This window comes from Chenopodium album, chromosome 26 (genome assembly GCF_948465745.1).
Source record: "Chenopodium album chromosome 26, dcCheAlbu1.1, whole genome shotgun sequence".
Taxonomy (NCBI): Eukaryota; Viridiplantae; Streptophyta; class Magnoliopsida; order Caryophyllales; family Amaranthaceae; genus Chenopodium; species Chenopodium album.
Genome location: NC_137859.1, coordinates 31,862,087 through 31,880,654, shown reverse-complemented (window position 1 = coordinate 31,880,654; position 18,568 = coordinate 31,862,087). Strand labels below are relative to the sequence as shown.

General features: G+C 35.4%; 2 protein-coding genes and 1 non-coding gene across 3 annotated transcripts; 1 reads left to right on the top strand and 2 right to left on the bottom strand.

The window, feature by feature from the left end:
* The first annotated feature begins 1,926 nt into the window (after positions 1-1,926).
* Positions 1,927-6,647, top strand: LOC145617420 (sulfite exporter TauE/SafE family protein 4-like). Its single transcript, XM_081672123.1, has 12 exons — positions 1,927-2,246; positions 2,366-2,525; positions 2,800-3,000; positions 3,149-3,210; positions 3,333-3,381; positions 3,475-3,530; positions 3,819-3,905; positions 3,995-4,045; positions 4,197-4,436; positions 5,619-5,712; positions 5,986-6,126; positions 6,243-6,647. The coding sequence occupies exons 1-12, from the start codon at positions 2,088-2,090 to the stop codon at positions 6,323-6,325; spliced, it is 1,383 nt and encodes a 460-aa protein (XP_081528249.1). The 5' UTR covers positions 1,927-2,087; the 3' UTR covers positions 6,326-6,647.
* A 1,613-nt stretch (positions 6,648-8,260) lies between these two features.
* Positions 8,261-8,332, bottom strand: TRNAE-UUC (transfer RNA glutamic acid (anticodon UUC)). Its single transcript has one exon. It is a non-coding gene; the product is annotated as a tRNA-Glu (tRNA).
* A 1,220-nt stretch (positions 8,333-9,552) lies between these two features.
* LOC145617026 (uncharacterized) lies at positions 9,553-11,855 on the bottom strand. Its single transcript, XM_081671730.1, has 3 exons — positions 10,788-11,855; positions 9,944-10,062; positions 9,553-9,838 (listed from the first exon to the last, which is right to left on the bottom strand). The coding sequence occupies exons 1-3, from the start codon at positions 11,853-11,855 to the stop codon at positions 9,553-9,555; spliced, it is 1,473 nt and encodes a 490-aa protein (XP_081527856.1).
* Between the last annotated feature and the right edge of the window lie 6,713 nt (positions 11,856-18,568).

Sequence of the window (18,568 nt, the reverse complement as noted above, 5' to 3'; positions counted from 1 at the left end):
TATTTACAAAATAATTTAAATTTTTTTGTTATACCTGAATTCTCTAGAATTAGGGTGCGATAAAAATCTTCAAAAATTTTCACAATAACTGGGTATGTCAGTTATGCATTAACTATTGAAATCTAAGTTTATAAAATAAGATTCATATTTTATTAAATTCTTAGTTTATTAAAAATTTAATTCTTAGTATTATTATCAATTTTATACTTTTAATCAGTGGAAAATAATCTAAAAAAATTGTGAAATATAACAAAATTTATTTACTTTCTTCTAAATTATTTATTCAATGAAATGAAGCTTGAATTATTATTAAAGAACTAAGTAGCTAAATATGTATTTTAAAAGTGTGCTTACACTATATAAAAAAGGTTATATTAATATTAATAATAAAAAGTATAATATTGAAAATGGTATTACTATAACTAAAAAAAAAAAATACTAGATTATTAAAAAAAAAAAAACAAAAATAATACTAAAAGGGTCCAAGGTTTTTGATTTTTTTAATTGGTTGTTTTATTTTTATTCTTTAAAAAAGAAATTTCTTTATTGGTTAACTAAAGGGCCCAAGTCTTTTAACTAAGGGTATAATTTTTTTGCACATAATTAATTAAATCTCAATGGAAAAACTATTCTAAACCCCAAACACAAAGTAAAAAAAAGTTAGAACCCAAACACAATATTTTCCAAAAAGTTGGACCCCTTTTGTGATTTTAACTCCACAATTTTAACATAATATTGGTTTTACAATCAATGGAGATATAGAATGATTCCACTTTATTAAAAGAACATGAAATTTCTTTTAATGGCGACTGAGGTTAGCGTGTGCACCAAGTTATAGTTCCAAAATGTTAATGCAGCGTGTGGTGGGGCAAATTTTAGCCTTTCCATCCCCATCCTTGCCTAACATTCTAATCCCTATCCCCACCTTTACGAGTTCAGATCCAAAATCATCCTTGCTCCATCTCCCATTTGAATATCCACATCCACGCACCCAATCCTCGCTTTACCACCCACCTAAGCTTCCAAAATACAACATTACATACTACTTTAAATAAATATCGGAAAAAAAAAATAATTTGACAACTCTATTAAGTTAATTATACCCAATTTTTTTTCCATTATCTCACGGTTTAGCTTATTACGAAGTATTATACGTATTGTACATCCTATATTTTACTTAATATTTTGTAAAATATAGGTATGGAATGGGTACAATGTGGGGTAAGTGGGGGTGGGGCGGGTGTAACCTAAAATTCATCCCATCTAATCACACATGACGAATATGATTTTTTTACTCATCCCTGCCCCCACCACCCTCCAAATCAGGACCCATCCCCGTCTCAAGTAGGGTGAGTATCCTACTTGATATGCCCTACTGACATCCCTAGATAGAGCGGATATGACCTAATATCTCACCCTACCCTATCAGCCATGTTAGTATGTTTTCTCTTCCTTACCTCGTCTCACCACCCATCTAGCCTAAATCACAGAGAATTTGGCTTGATAATTGACATCCCTATGACAAACCCTAATCAAATCAACTAAACCACAATTAGATATATATAACATTTTATATGAACTCTTAAGTACATCTTATTAATTATAGTCAAAATTAACCAATAATAAGATTCATATACCATTTTATACACTTACCATTGCAATAAGGTTAAAAAGATATCCAAATCCCCCATTCCCATATATAGGCACTCATATAATTCCAAAATAAAAATGATAATTACCCTACAATCATGATTCCTTTCCTAAAAATAGATTCTTTGTACCAAACCCTGTAAAAATGTAAAAACAAGATCCCTTTCATGTCAAAAATTCCCAATTTTATTTTCACTTCCTTAGTAATAAGAGCATGTGGGGTACTTCCGACTCATACCCTTCCTCATCTATAAAACCTTGCTCTTCTCTTCACAACTTCACATTCTCTTCTTTAAATTCGTCATATAATGCTACACTAATTAACAAATTGATAGCAACGTAACCTCCAGAAAAAATACAAAAAATCTCTCAGAATTTTTGGAGATTGAACTTAAATTCCTGGGATTTTTCTTCCTGCTCTTCAAATCCAGAAATAAATGGCTACAAAAGGGTTGGTTTTGTATCTAATATCAGCCTTTTCTGTGGCTATTTCTTCTGTAATTTTCGTCACTCATTACCAAGGACAACAATTTCATCAAAGTTCCAATCTTTTGGCTCTTAATTCTGCACTTTCCGACACCCAGAGAGTGTGGCCTGTATGTCCCCTGTTTTTTAATTTTTAATTTCGATTTTTTTTTGGTGAATTTTGTTATTTAGAATTGATATTTGGGTGATAATATTCATAGGTTTTTGTGGGTTTAATTCAATTTTGTAGGAATTGGAATTTGGATGGAGAATTGTGGTTGCAACAATAATTGGATTTCTGGGTTCAGCATTTGGAACCGTTGGTGGGGTTGGTGGTGGTGGCATATTTGTTCCAATGCTTACATTAATTGTTGGTTTTGATACTAAATCTGCTGCTGCTCTTTCTAAATGTACAATATTATTGCTATTTTTTTTGTTCTTTCGGTTGTATTAACAAATTTCGGAAAAATTGGCCTAAATGACACCAACTATAGATTGTGCTACATGGGATAGCACCACTAAAGCGGGTGTATACCCGTGTAGGGTAATACTAATTATTATGTTAGGTAATGGTCCGAGTTTTTGCACCCAAGCTATAGTTGGTGTCGTATTGACGGGTTTTTCCTAGTGTTTGTGTTACATGTTCTGATATGTGGATCTTTGGTTGGTAAATTTGGTGAGTAGGTATGATAATGGCAGCATCAGCATCATCAGTTTGGTACAATCTAAGAGTACAACACCCATCAAAAGATGTCCCAATTTTGGACTATGAATTGGCACTCCTTTTTCAGCCTATGCTTATGCTTGGTATCACTATTGGAGTTTCTTTGAGTGTTGTTTTTCCTTACTGGCTTATTACAATTCTCATCATAATTCTCTTCTTAGGTTTGTACCTACTAATCCTATCAATATTTTATGTTTAACTTTTACTTGATTAACCTGCATTAATCTTCTTATTTTGTTTGTTTATGGTTTAAGGATTATATTTGTAGGTCAATGTTTGGTAAAATATTGATGTTGTTGCGCTTTTCAGGCACGTCATCAAGATCATTCTGTAGGGGGATCATTATGTGGAAAGAGGAGACTCTTTTGAATGTAATTAATTAATCTGTTTGTTCATTTTAATTTTGATTAGTTTATTAAAGCGAGATTCAGTTTTTGACTTCTGGTTATTCTAAGAAGTTCTGTTAGATAATTTAATCTTTTTAACTTTGCAGAAAGAATTGGCAAAGCAGAGGGATACTTTTGTTAATTCTCGTGGTGAACGTGAGTAACTAACAATATATAGTAATCAATTATTTAACAGATTTAATGGTTTGCTTATCTTAAGAGGTGTCTTGCTTGTTTGTTTACTTGCAGTCCTTATCGACACAGAATATGAGCCTTTATCCCCTAGGGAAGAAAAATCGCTCATGGTTAGTCAAAATATGTTCTTACTTGCTTATATATTTGTTGATTTACTGTCCGGTGGTTTGGTTGACGCAGAACAACACTAGAAAACAGAAGTAGGGAGTTTTGTTTTCTAAAACACATGAAGTGTTACAAAGTTGGGCAAGTTGTATTTATAAGTGGACTATGAAATAGTTCTCTCTCAACTTGTAACTTTTTCCTATGTGCAACCAAATGACCACTTATAAGATTGTTATTGAACACTATATTGGTGATTGAACGATGTATTCCTAATATGGTCCATTTATGTGCAGCAAACAATGTCCGCTAATCTAAAATGGAAAAAATTATTACTGCTGGCTATTGTATGGGTTGCTTTTGTGTTCTTTCAAATCCTTAAGGCAAGCTATTTCTTCATTGTGCTTATTGTTTTAGTTGCGTACTTCCTATATGATCCATGGCTAATGAAATTTGATAATTTGTTCAACAGAATAATATTGCAGCCTGTTCCATGTGGTATTGGGTGCTTACTCTTGTCCAGGTATTCAACCGCCTCCATCTTTTCGGCATAGCATGTTTTTCAACCATGTGCTGCTTGTCTAAAGCCTCACACATCCAAAATACAAAAAACCATTTTGTACTAGATTTCCTTTTACATGCTTCTTTTTTAATTATTGGTCTTGTTTCCGCAGTTTCCTGTAGCTTTCGGGGTTTTTGGTTATGAAGCACTTAAATTATATACAGAAGGGAAGAAAAGGAAGATAGCTGGTAACACCGAGTCAGTTTGTGAAGCTTCCATTGAATTTACACCCATCACTCTATCCTTTTGTGCACTTTGTGGTCTTCTTGGAGGCACTGTTGGTGGTCTTCTTGGATCTGGAGGCGGGTTCATCCTGGGCCCACTGCTTCTTGAAATTGGTGTAATTCCTCAGGTATCTATCAATCATCAATTAATCATTATTGTCTTATTATGTGTAAAAGTTGATAATCAAATCAATGTATGAATAGTATCTATTATAGTCTAATAGACATCATTATTAATTTTGTCTAAGAATAAAAAGAAATTATCTCGTTGCATATGTCTGTTTGATTCTGTTTTGACTCTTATATGAAGTAGCCATGAGCCCATGTGGTTTGTGGCATAATTGGCCTAAATTGGACTAGTTGTCAACTTATTCCAATTTTCTCAAAATTCCCTTAATATATCTCGTGATGTTTTTTTTTTTTTTTTTTTTTAAAAAATTTTGTTTTGTTTTGTTTTGTGTGTTTTTTTTTTTTTTTTAATTTTTATCTTGTGGTGATAAATTGACCTTCTTGGAAGGGTTATTGTCTAATTGATCAAATGTCAATTTATAGCATTTACTGTTACAAGTAAACATAATTGTTCCCTTTACTATGTATTTGTTCCATATTTAAATTCGGGTTGTGATCTTTTTGTATCCTGTCTATACATGTGAATACTCTAATAGTGATGCCAAGTGTGATGCCCATTTTGATGAAACCTTGTCAAAGTTGTAGTTCTTGTGGATATATTTTACCAGAATTGTAATTTCCTACTAGTACCCCTATGTTGTTCCTTATGAAACATTTTGTGTTAGTTAAACACCAGTAAATATCCAAAAACTAGTAAGTCAAGTTGGAACATAATATATCATTGTTGAGATTACGAATAACTTATTCCAATTTTCTCATAATTTCCCTTAATGTGTCTCATTTTTTTTTTTTTTTGATTTTTTTTAATCTTGTGATAAATTGACCTACTTGGAAGGGTTAATTCGGTTTGTGATCTTTTTGTATCCTGTCTATACATGTGAATACTCAAGTAGTGATGCCAAGTGTGATGCCCATTTTGAGTTTTTGACAAAACCTTGTCAAAGTTATAGTTCTTGTGGATATAGTTTACCAGAATTGTACTTTCACACTAGTACCCCTACGTTGTTCCTTATGAAACATTTTGTGTTAGTTAATGTGAATATCCAAAAACTAGTAAGTGGTCAAGTTGGAACATAATAGCATTGTTGAGATTACGGATACCTGGAGCAAATTTGTGGACTTAATCCTCTAATCTGAACTTTCTTTTCTTTAATTCGATTTTTGTTTTTCTTTTGTAATAGGTGGCTAGTGCAACAGCAACTTTTGTGATGCTCTTCTCGTCGTCCTTGTCTGTGGTGGAGTTCTACTTTCTCCACAGGTTCCCATTCACATTTGGTATTATCCTTATCTAATCTTATTATACGTTTCGTTTATATCTATTGGGCACATTCTCCTGTTGGACCATTATTTTTGAGTCGTTTTAACTTCTGAAATACTGCTGTCCATTGTGTAAAAGGATAGAATGCAGCATATGCCAATTTATGCTTAAAAAAATTCTTCTTAAACCTGCCTAGGCTCTCAATGATAAATTGACCTATTCACTACTAGATTCTTTATCTGGTTTTTGTGGTCCGATGCTCTTGTATAATGATATGAAATTCCTTGCAGCCTTGTACCTCATGTCGGTTTCTCTTCTGGCTGGCTTCTGGGGACAATATTTTGTGAGGAAACTAGTTGCTTTCCTTAAGCGAGCTTCCCTCATTGTCTTCATCCTCTCCGGTGTTATTTTTGCCAGTGCTTTGACAATGGGTAATTTCCTCTTTTTGTAACGCAATTCAAACCTTTATCCTTTATTTATACTTTCAATTTGTCATCGTAACATATTGCTCTTCCCCCTTCTAACTTCTGAAATTCGATTTGTGCAGGAGTGATTGGGATTGAGAAGAGCATTCAGATGATAAATGATCACAAGTTCATGGGTTTTCTGGATTTCTGCTCGAATCAATGATCGTGAACGAGTTCATGGGTGTACAAATTGAATTATTTTACAATTAAATTTGAACAGATGCAAAATCGTATCATTATTAGTTGGCGTGGTTAGTATGTTAAGCAATGCGAAAATGTTGGTCAATGTCTTGTTGACGAACTACCCAGATCATTGCTTTGAAACAATAAAGGGTATTCTTGTTTGATTTGAGTGTCAGCTACTAGTTGACACTATTAGCAGTCTTTAGTATAGCTGAAGGTAGATTGTAATTAGCTTCTTTTATTCATTATGAAACTAGTCATATTGACTCATATCACATCCTTGCAACCCTCATTTTTACTGATTTACAATTGTAAGGTGATTCAAGTTTTGATCTTCGTATACTTATTAGGCTATAATACAATTGCGCAGAGCGCGATTTTTGCATCTCCTGGCATTGCTTGCTATCAGATCGGCCAAGGGAACTGAGAAGCCCCCGTTACATAGCAATGTAAGAACTCAACTGAGATGCTAATCATTTGATGGAGCAAGTCTGGGTAAGATAGTCTCGCACCTGTAAAATGTTGTAAAGTTCCTGCTTATAGAAACTGCGGGAAGCCATCTATAAAAGGCATTAAATAGTACAAGTAATTGATTAGGTATAGCTGTATAAGCAATACCGTACCATCGGCTATTTAGCAAGGGATTAATTTTCATGCTGAGATCTCATGTGTTAGGTCCCCAAAATAAATGGCAAATTATTGGCGTTAAGGGCATCTACCTACCATATGTGGATAGGACTAAGGGCCTGTTCTCTTACGTTGAAATTTAGTTCAGTTCAATTCAATTCAGTTCAGTTCAGCTCCTAATTTTCTTCTCTTATAAAATATTCATTTCAGTTCAGTTCAGTTCAGTTCAGCCGAGTTCAGTTCAATTCAGTTCAGCTGAATTTAGTCAATGAGAACAGGCCCTAAGTGGCATATAAGTTGTTTGAATTCAGTAATATATACTCCCTCCATTTCGTAAGTCATATTTACGAGGGTTGTTTTCTTTTCTTTATTTATTTTTTTAAATTTTTGCAGTTTTGATTATCTTTATAATCTCAATAATATCTTTTTTTAATATGCTTAGGGCCTGTTCTCTTACGTTGAAATTCAGTTCAGTTAAGTGCAGCTCAATTCAGTTCAGTTCAGTTCAGTTCAGCTCCTAATTTCCTTCTCTTATAAAATATTCATTTCAGTTCAGTTCTGTTCAGTTCAGTTCAGCTCAGTTCAGCCGAGTTCAGTCAATGAGAACAGGCCCTTAGTGCTTGTTTAATTGACATGAAAAGTAAATTCTCATGGTAAGCTCCAATCATGGAAAATTATTTCCTTCATACGATTTCTTGGTCATAAATTGTTTGGTTGTCATAATTTAATATTCATTGGAGACACCCGGGTGCAACGTGCACCAAGAGTACATTATGCTCATTTGTTTTTTTTTTTTTTGTTCATTTAAAATCTTACAATGAATAAAATATAATTACCAAATAAACACATAACTACCATTGAGTGCACTTACCTCTATGTTCACCCGGTTGTATAAAAAAGATGTTAGAGGGGAGGTGGCCTGTGGGTAATTTAATTTTTCATGTTTTGCGAAAGCTTAACAATGCCCTATTTGCAACTAATAACACTTTCCACATTATTGAAGGTAAACCAAACAAGCAATTAGGTATGTGTAACACATGAATAAAAAGTTTTATTTTTATAAAGTGTTACATAAAATTATACAACAATACTATAATGTCGTTATAAACTTTATTTAAAAAATTAAGAAGTAGTAATTTGATACGACCATAACAAAATTACAATACAAGGCTCTAACTCATATTAAGATTATTTATTCGCCATAATTAAAACTATCATATGAATATTATCATGAGCTCCAATGCAGTATTATGCAACAAAATAAAATCAACAAAAATATTATAAAAAGTTCCGATGCCGGGAATCGAACCCGGGTCTCCTGGGTGAAAGCCAGATATCCTAACCGCTGGACGACATCGGAATTGATATTTTATTTGTGTTACAATTTATAATCAACTTTCGACCCAGATCAAGTATCGAATACTTTCCAAGTTGTACATCATTGAGTCTCTTTTTTTTGATGTTTTGGACAGAATTAGTTTTTGTACATGGCTAGATCCTTAGATTATTTCATCTTTGACTACAACAATAATGTGGTTTATATCGTTGCATTCACCCTTGGTCGTAGCTTGCATGTGTAGATGTGTGCATATGACTAAATATAAGACCCGACTAGATTACAAGTTTACAACTCCAATTGATTATATTTAGTTATTTGGCTAATGGTATCAAACAATACACCTGTATGATAAGGTAACCTAACCCACCCCCAATTACAAATTGATACGATTTGAACCATACAAATAATCAACTGAACCAACCAAATAACTTTCAAAACCGAGACAAAGAAATGATAGAAGTGAAAACTAAATGGAAACTAATTTTTGAGAGGACATTAGATCGGGACGAGGAGGGTGTATCTAAGTCTCTACATTCAACTTACTAGCCACATAAATCTAAGTCTATATTCAACTTACTAGCCACATAAATCTGTTCCAACTCGCTACATAAGTAACCTATTCCTAACCCAAACATTAATATGATGTCTCAACCTCCATATGTACCTAGCAATCCATCATATTACTTCAAGCTATTTTTTAGATGGTAATCTGTGTGATTGAGTGATGAATCTGGTAAAATTAGGTTACTATAAGTTTCGATAGTTTTATTTATTTCACTATCATATTCATAGCATTCATTTCATCAATATTCTGTATGCAACAAAAAATGATTAGTGGCAGAAAATTAGAATCCAATGCTGCCACTTGGCATTGGCAATGAGTGTTGCACAATGTAGATTAAATCATTAAAAGAAGGGACTAACGTCACATATTCATGAAAGAGGTTCAATTCATTATCAAGAAACCAAAATACAAAGGACTTCACATAAAAGCCATTTCCTACCTCCTTAATAAAAACCATAACATAAAAGAAGTAAGATACTAGTAATTTATATAATAAGAACCAAAATGAGCTTACAACATAACAAAAGTTTCAAAAGCTAGGTGTAACAAACAAAAGATCATATATGACTTAGAAACAGCTAACAGATAGACCGGCCAACAAAAACCATGCATGGTCATATATGTTCATCTATTATAGTCTTGTTATATTATGTCCACCCATTGCTAGCTAGCTCAATCAACGGCGACGTCCAGCCGGCTTCGGGAATCCGGTCCCTTCCTCTCCCATCTTTCCAACATCATTAGGGGTGTAACTCTGCCCGGTTATCTGATCAGCTGCCTTAAGAAGATCAGCAGCTGCTCCAGGGCGCGACTCCTCCACAGTCACTGCTACGATCTTCTCATCGCCGCCCCTGCCCTGTGTCCTTCGTTTCTCCTCTTCGCTTGGCACGGAAAGCTTGCTCTTCATAGCATCTGTTAAACCACCTATTGCCCCTAGTATATTGTTCTTGGCATCCTCTCCCCTGTTTTATACAAAAGAATATACATTCATCAGTAATCAGTTATATGATCAATTTGATTTCTAATATCTACATTGTTGTACAAATTGTATCCTGATTAATTAGTACCTGAGTGCCGCATCGCGGTCTTCATCATGCATATCATAGCCCTTCTCTCTCAGCTTTTCTACCCTCATTTCTTCCTTTTGCCTTCTTGCATCCTCCTCTGTAGCCTTGTATGCATCCTGCTCATCAAATATAATCAACTTATAGAAATTATCACTAATGAGTAATGAATATTGATCGCTCACTACCATGTTCAAATTAATTCTTACAAATCATATCTTATACATATATTACTGCACATCATAAATAATGACATTGTTGTGTTTACATCAATAACCATATCAAAATTATCTCAATCGAGTGTCGGCTGATAATTAGAAAATTCATTAACCCTTGCACATTATAACTTGTGCATCCATATTATTCTATAACTAATCACATTGTTTAGTTCTAGGCTATGTTAAAATCTAATATCAAGAATACAATACAGCAACAATATCAAATTTTTCACAATCAATTTGCAAATAAAAGGTAAAATGCACCCAACTACATATGCTATTTACAATGAATTGTACTACTGCTATTCTCAAAATCCACTATATCGAAATTTCCGCAATTGATCAGCTAATACTACTAGTTATATAAACTTATTCTTGTATGATTAATCACAAGATGCAATTGAAGGAAGATGTATATGCAATTCAAAAAATATAACTAGTCATCTTGATCTAAAAAGTTAAAACATTTTATTATTTAACCTTAGAAATTGCTACATTATTTGAGATACAAGCCTAAAACATACTATACCCACAAATTATATATGTATAACTAAACAGATTAATTAGCTAGTTCAGAATTACTGTACTTATTATGCAGAGAATTAGAGAGAGGACAACCGAATTCTCACCTTGGCTTCCTCTTTCTTCTGCCACGTCTTGTTCTTAGCAGCGTTCGCGGTCTGCTTAGCCGACTCCATAGTCTCCCTTCCTTTCTCCTTAGCCGCCTCCGCCGTCTCCTTCGTCTTCTGCACAGCAGCATCAGCAGTCTCACTCGCCTTCTCCGCCGTCTCATCTTTCTTCATAGACAAGAAACCCATCGCCCTCTTCGCAACATCAGCAGCAGAATCCTTCAACTCAGTCAACTTCCCAACAGTTGCATCCTTCCCTTCTACCGCCTTCTCAGCAGTACACTCCGTGTACTCCCCGGTCTTATTCGCCGCTATCCTTGCATTCTCAGCAGCAACATCCTTTGCCTGCACGGCCGTATCCACAGTCACATCCTTCGCCCCTTTCGCCTTATCCGCCACATACCCCGCAGCATCCTTAGTCCTCCCAACAGTCACATCCTTCGCCTGCACGGCCGTATCAACAGTCACATCCTTCGCCCCTTTAGCCTTATCCGCCACATACCCCGCAGCATCCTTAGTCTTACCAAGAGTCACATCCTTCGCCTGGACAGACTTATCCGCGACATAACCAGCAGCATCCTTAGTCCTCCCAACAGCAGCATCCTTCGCCTGGACAGACTTATCCGCGACATAACCCACAGCATCCTTAGTCTTCCCAACAGCAGCATCCTTCGTCTGCCTTAAATTCTCAGCAGCATTATCCCTCCCTTCCCTGGCCAACGCGGCGTCCTCCCGAGCACGAACAGCGGCATCCCTCTCGGTCTCCTTCATCTTCTCAGAAGTATACGCAGCAGTCTCCTTAGTCTTCTCAGCAGCATCATGAGTCTTACCCGCGACCGCCTCCTTCGCGTGCTCGTACGTGCTTCCGATCGCGCCGATCACCGAGGAAATAATCCCCGGCCTATTTTGTTGTTGTTGTTGATAGTTAGTGGTTTCTTCAGTGTAGTAATCTTTTCGAGTTTGTTGATCTTGTTTGGGTTGATTTTCCCTTGCATCCCTCTCTGACTTCAGCTCGTCGGCGGCGTACCTCGCCGCCCCCTCGGCCTTCTCTACCTTCCTGCTTGCCATTTTTTGTGCAAGTGTAACACTATAATTTCTCAAGAGAATTTGTTGATCTTAATATGAAATTTTTCTTTCTTTCTTTCTTTTGGTTGAATTTGATTTAGATGGTAAAAGAATAGAATGAAGAGGTGATGATATAAGAGCGAGGAAGGAGAGGTTAGGATGAGGAGGAAAGGACGCGTGGAGGGAGAAGGAAGAAGGTGGACACGTGACAGGGAGAGAGTGAGGAGGAGATGACACGACGTCAAAGCCATGCAGATCGAACAAATGATAAAAATAGTGAAGATGAAGAAACCAAATCAAAAGGGTTTTCGGTTTTGGGATGAGTTCGAGAAGTGTGCCCGTAGTAATCCGTTCTTCATTTCTTTATTTGGAAAATTAGAATAATAGTCATTTTACACCTTTTATATTTTTGGAACTAAGTGTCACCATTTTTTAATTCCAATTGATTGATTAGAAGATCAACTAGTTGTTTGAGGTGATAAAAATTAACTCAATCCATTTAATTCTATTCAGTTTAAATAAAATTTAATGTAAATAGTTATTGTTACTGAATTAAAATTATTGTTATTTGGTATTAGTATGTTATGTCAAGCTAGTTATATCAATGCATTAGTTTAAATGTATTAGTTTGACTATATTAGTTATTCTAATACGAGTGTAGTACAGATTGTACTAACTTTAATAACAAGTTTGTTAAGAAAGAGTTGAAAATTGTCTGAAATGCAACAATACCCTGTTAATCTGTTATAACTTTATAAGGGTGAGGTAAGAAACGAGATTGGAGTCAAGAAACGAAATACAAGTATACAACACACTATGTTGGCCCAATTCCAAGACATAATACAAGGCTGAACTTTAAAACGAAAAATCCAAGACAGAAATATTGGCTCAATTCCAAGACACGATACAAGGCTGAACTTTAAAATGAAAAATCCAATATGTAAATGTTGGCCCAACTCAATATAGCTAATTGGTCCTGTTGGAAGTTATTGATAGAAAAACAAGAGAGTTAGGGGAAAACAAGAGGGAGAGAAAAATAAATGAAAGGGGAAAAGTCCCACATTGGTTGGGGAGAAAGGTTTTGCCTTGTCTTATATTGTAGTGCCTTAGCACTACTTAGTTGAGTGAGTGGGAGGTATGTGTTACTCCACACACGCGCGCGCGCCCCGTGCTAGGCCGGGCTTGGGCCTCGGGGAATGCGATGCGCGGATTTTTTTGGAGAAATTTTATTTTCTTTTTCCTTGTTGACGGAATATTCCTAATTATCCGTTTTGAGTGTTGGGATTTTCTGACTGTTGCGGGAATTAATCAGCCATTTATCCCTTGAATTTAGCTGACTAATTCACTCCCTTGTTTATTGCTCTTGACTGACCAAATTCATCTTGTCAGTTTTTTGGCTAAGTTCTTCCCTTGTTTTATGCTACCCGTTTTCCCTCTTCTGCCTATAATACTCGGTGGTTTTCCCAGCCAAAACACACAACAACAATCAGTCTTCTCTCTTCTCTAAAAATATCTAAACACGAATTCTTTCTGTTCTGTTTTCTGGACAAGAATTTTGAGTTCGAGTCGGGTTTGTGAGTGCACATAAACTCCGTCGCCGTGCTTATCCTGAAGGGCGACCGCTTCCAGTCTACAGCACCGGGAGGTAGCGTAGAATAGTCTTTTAGGTCAATGGTTCTTCACGACCCGGCTATTGTCAGTTTCTCAGTTTGGTTCACGCATCAAGAGATAAGTAATTTCTGTTTTATTGCTTATTAGAAGAACAATCTAAAAAACGATTATGGCTTCCAAATTCCTTGTTCTTGATATGTCTAAACTAGAACCTCTTGATGGAAAGAATTATAAGCGTTGGGCTGTTAGGGTGTTTTTTTATTTGGAGCAAATTGATGTTGCATATGTTCTTGATGCTATTATTGGACTTGTTGATAAAGATGATTTGTCTGAAATTGAGATAAAGTTTTCGAAGGATGATATAGCCTGTTAGGGTATGTTGTTGCATTATATGTCGAATAGTCTGTTGGATTTTTATATGGGTTTTTATCATGCTAAGGATATTTGGGATGCATTAGAGAAAAAATATGGGATTGATGATGCTGGCACTAAACGTTATTGTGTTAGTAAGTGGTTAAGTTTTCAAGTTGTTGATGATAAACTTATTATTGATCAGATTCATGCATATGAGAGTGTGTGTATTAATATGGCTGCTAAAGGTCTGTCTATTTGTGATACTACCCTTGCTATTGTTCTGATTGAGAAACTCCCTCCCTCTTGGAAGGATTTTCTTAACCAACTGATGCACAAAAAGAAAGACCTAACCTTAGAGGAACTTGCTGCACACCTCAAAATTAAGGAGGAAAACCGTATCAAAGACAAAGCCCCTTCTGTTTTTCCTTCCTCTTCTTCTGCCAAAGCCAATCTTGTTAAACCCAAATCAAACAACCAGTCCAAAGCCAAAAACAATTACCTTAAGCCTAATGGGAAGGTTAAGAAGTACAAGTTTAAGGGAACCTGCTATGAGTATTGTTTGACTGGTCACAGGGCTAAAGGTTGCAGGGTCAAGAAGAAGAATTGGCAAAGTCAAGCAAATCTTATTGAGGTTGAAGGTGAAATGTCTTCATGGGCAACTCAGCTTCTGCTTCTATCCAAGGCAAAGGGAAGATCGTTCTCACTCTCACTAATTGCTTACTCTCATTAATGTTTTGCATGTTCCAGAAATGTGCAGGAATTTAATATTTGGCAGTTTGCTCATGAAAGCTGAAGCTCTCTTTTGATTCAAATAAATTAGTTCTTACTCGCAATGGGGAATTTGTGGGAAGGGCTTTTGTAATGGGGGGTTTTTTACTCTTGATGTTAAAGTTGACACTATGAATAAGAATGCTACTACTTCTTTTGCTTATATTGCTAAGTCTATTGATTTATGACATGCTAGATTAGGTCACTTAATATTGATTCAATTAAAAGGCTTAAACAATTAAATTTGATTCCAAGTTTTTCTAACACTTATTTTTCGAAATGTCAAGTTTGTGTTGAAGCCAAATTAACTAAGAAGCCATTTAAATCAGTAGATAGACAGACTAAAGTACTAGAACTTATTCGTAGTGACTTGGGTGATTTTAATAACCATGAAAGTAGAGGGGGTAAAAAGTATTATATTATTTTTGTTGATGATTGTTCATGTTCTTGCATGGTTTATCTTCTCAAAAGTCTAAGACGAAGCTGAGGAAATGTTCCTCAAATATAAATCTAAGGTAGAAAATCAGTTGGACAAAAAGATTAAGAGGGTTAGGAGTGACAGGGGTGGTGAGTGCAACCCTGAAACTCTTAAGGCTTTTTGTGAGCAACTTGGCATTGTTCATGAGACGACATCTCCCTATTCACCCGAACAAAACAGTATAGCTGAAAGGAAAAATAAAACTATAAAGAATATGATGAATTCTATGCTTATTAGTTCTGGGCTTCCTAATAACATGTGGGGGGAGGCTATTCTTTCTGCTTGTCATGTTTTGAATAGGGTTCCTCACAAGAAGCTTGACAAGACTCCATACGAAATATGGAAGGGTTGAGCACCAAACCTGAAATACTTAAAAATGTGGGGGTGCCTAGCAAAAGTAGGCATACCTAGTTTCAAGAGGGATCAAATTGGTCCCAAAACTATTGATGCTATTTTTATTGGCTATGCTTATCAAAGTGCAGCTATCGTTTCTTTGTTAAAGGTGCTAATAACTCTTCTGCAGGTGTTCATATCGAAGCAAGAGATGCTGAGTTCTTTGAGAACATTTTTCCTTTGAAAATGTCTCTTTCTAATGATAGTAAATTACATGCTAGTAGTTCTGTTAGTTAACCTATTGTTAATGCTCCTAATACTAACAATGATTCTGTTTTGGAGCCAAGGAGAAGCAAAAGGGCAAAAAAGGAAAACAATTTTGGTCCTGATTTTATTAATTCCTATTTATCTGAATCTTCCTTAATTGATGATGATTTTGCGCATATTTTTGTTTTGGAAGATGATCCAAGAACCTATGATGAGGCAATTAGGTCAGATGATGCTGTTTTTTTTGGAAAGAAGCAATTTATAGTGAATTACAATCAATTCTCAATAATAATACTTGGGAATTGGTTGAACTTCCTAGAGGTTGTAAGCCCATTACTTGTAAATGGATCTTTTGGAAAAAATTAAAGGCCGATGGATCCATAGACAAGTATAAGGCAGGGATAGTGGTAAGGGGTTTTACTCAAAAGTTTGGCATTGATTATTTTGATACTTATTCCCCTGTTACTAAAATTGCAACCATTAAGACTTTAATTGCTCTTGCTTGCATTTTTGATCTTGTTGTTCATCAAATGGATGTTTAAACTGAATTTTTAAATGGTGACTTAGATGAGGAGATTTACATGGTCCAACCTGAAGGGTTCATTGTTCCAGGCCAAGAGAACAAGGTTTGTAAGTTAGTCAAGTCATTGTATGGGCTTATGTAATACCCCGTATTCTTATACGTATTTTATTTAAAATATGTATTTTGTAAAGGTATTTAAATAATTTTAATGTTTAAATTATGATATTTTAGTTATTTATTCGATGCAAGTTTGAAATATTTTATAAAAGGAAAATTTATTTAATTAATAATTTATTTTATAAAAAGTGGCCTGGGGTAGGGGTGAAAGTGAAGCGGTATAAAACCGAACCGAACCGAAAAACCGAACCGAATAAGGAATGTGGTTCGGTTTTTTGGGAGGGTGGTTCGGTTTCGGTGTCAAAAAATTAAAAAATTCGGTTTTCGGTTCGGTTTCGGTTCGAAAAATTGAAAAACCGAACAAAACCGAACCAAACCGAATTATAAGCCCAACATATAAAACCCCTGGCCCAAAAGTAATTACCCTAGGTATATAAAGAAAAAAATGAAAACCCTAATTCCTCTCTGCCTTTCTCTCAGTCTCTTTCTCCACTCAGTTTCGTCCCCTCCTATCTCCAATTCTCCACATTCACTTTCACCCCTATCTCCGACCACCGTCGACCACCAGGCGACCACCGACCTGCTTCTCTCTCTCTACATTAAGGTATGCTCTGTTTCTCTCTCTCTCTGCGATTTTGTTTTGCTAGTTTGCGATTTTAATTTGCTAGTTTGCGATTTTAATTTGCTACTTGCGATTTTAATTTGCTACTGCATGTTGATTTGTTCTGCTGATGCCTGATTTGCGACTTTAATTGCTGCGATTTTATTTGCGATTGCTACTGCTTTAATTTGCTGCGATTTGTTTGCGATTTTATTTGCTATTTGCTACTGCCTACTGCTTTAATTTGTGAATTGCGAATTTGTGGGAATTAATTTGTGGGAATTTTAGTTTGTGCTAATTTGTGGGAATTAATTAGTTTGCTACTGCTACTGCATGTTCAATTGCTCTGCTACTGCTTTGCTATTGCTCTGCTAGTCTTCTTATGCTGCTGTTTTTTATGTCCTAGGGTAATAGCAACCAATGTGGGTGTCAATGACCAGCCTGAACTCGAACTTGAGACTGACCAATCTAACTGTAACAAAAAAGAAGGTGTAAAAAGGAAGAGGATGAAAGAGCGGTCCCAAAAAAATCGGTTTGGTTCGGTTTTTTATTGTGAAACCGAAATAAATATGGTTTGGTTTGGTTCGGTTTCTTAAGTAAAGTGGTGCGGTGTGGTTTCTAAAATCAAGAAACCGAATTAAGGTGGTTCGGTTTCGGTTTGGGCCAAAAACCAAACCGAACACCGAACTTTCACCCCTAGCCTGGGGTTTATTTTAGGAACATATGATTTTTAACAAGTTTTAATAGAGAAGGGATTAGGAAAGATTTTTTTAAAAATAAGAAACTTTAGAGAGAAGGGTTTCTAGAGGAGGGGTATAAATATTCAACACTTGAGGCAAATTAGACTTTGCCCATAGTGGAGAAAACCCAAGGTAACATCTCTTCCTTTTCTCTTTATTTTTCTTTATTTTTTCTTTCTCTTTTCCCTTCCCCCTTTTTGCACGGCCAAACCACCAACTCACCACCGGCCACCACCACGCACCACCGGCGCACGGCCAGCAGCCGCAGCGGCATAGGCAGGGTGCGGCAGCAGCACAATCGTGCCATGGTGGCTGCTGCTGCTTGCGGTTCCCGAAAAAAAATCTTTATTGTTCTAATTTAATCTATGCTTAAATCTAATTGTAAATTATGAGTAGTTTTGGGATTTGATTTTGATGTTTGAGTATAAGTATTACGTTGATTAATTTTCATATTATGTTTTTAATTAAAAAGCCCAAATTTTTGAAACCCTAGGTTCTTGATTTATGAATAATTGAAGGATTTTGATGTATAATGGTTTAGATCTTTGATCAAAATGTTTTAAGGCTTAATTACAGCAAGTTTTAATTAAAATAAAGTGCTTGAATTTTTAGTAGAGTATTCAAAACTAAGCTTCTTTAAGAAATTTCAATTACCCAATAATTGGAACTAAAGTATGATGTTTTATATATAATTTCAGATTATTTTAATTATTTATGAAGGGTTTTATAATAGTATATATTGGTGGAAATTTGTGTAAAATGGATTTTAATACTCTTCTGTGATTTTAAATTGTAGGAGACTTTGAAGTGAGCAATTTTTATTAGTCGTGGTGATTTTAAGGTCGTATTCAAGGTACGTTTGCGTACTTAGCATATTTTGGTAATGTAGTATCATGCTAGGCTTGATTTAAATCAATTACAAGT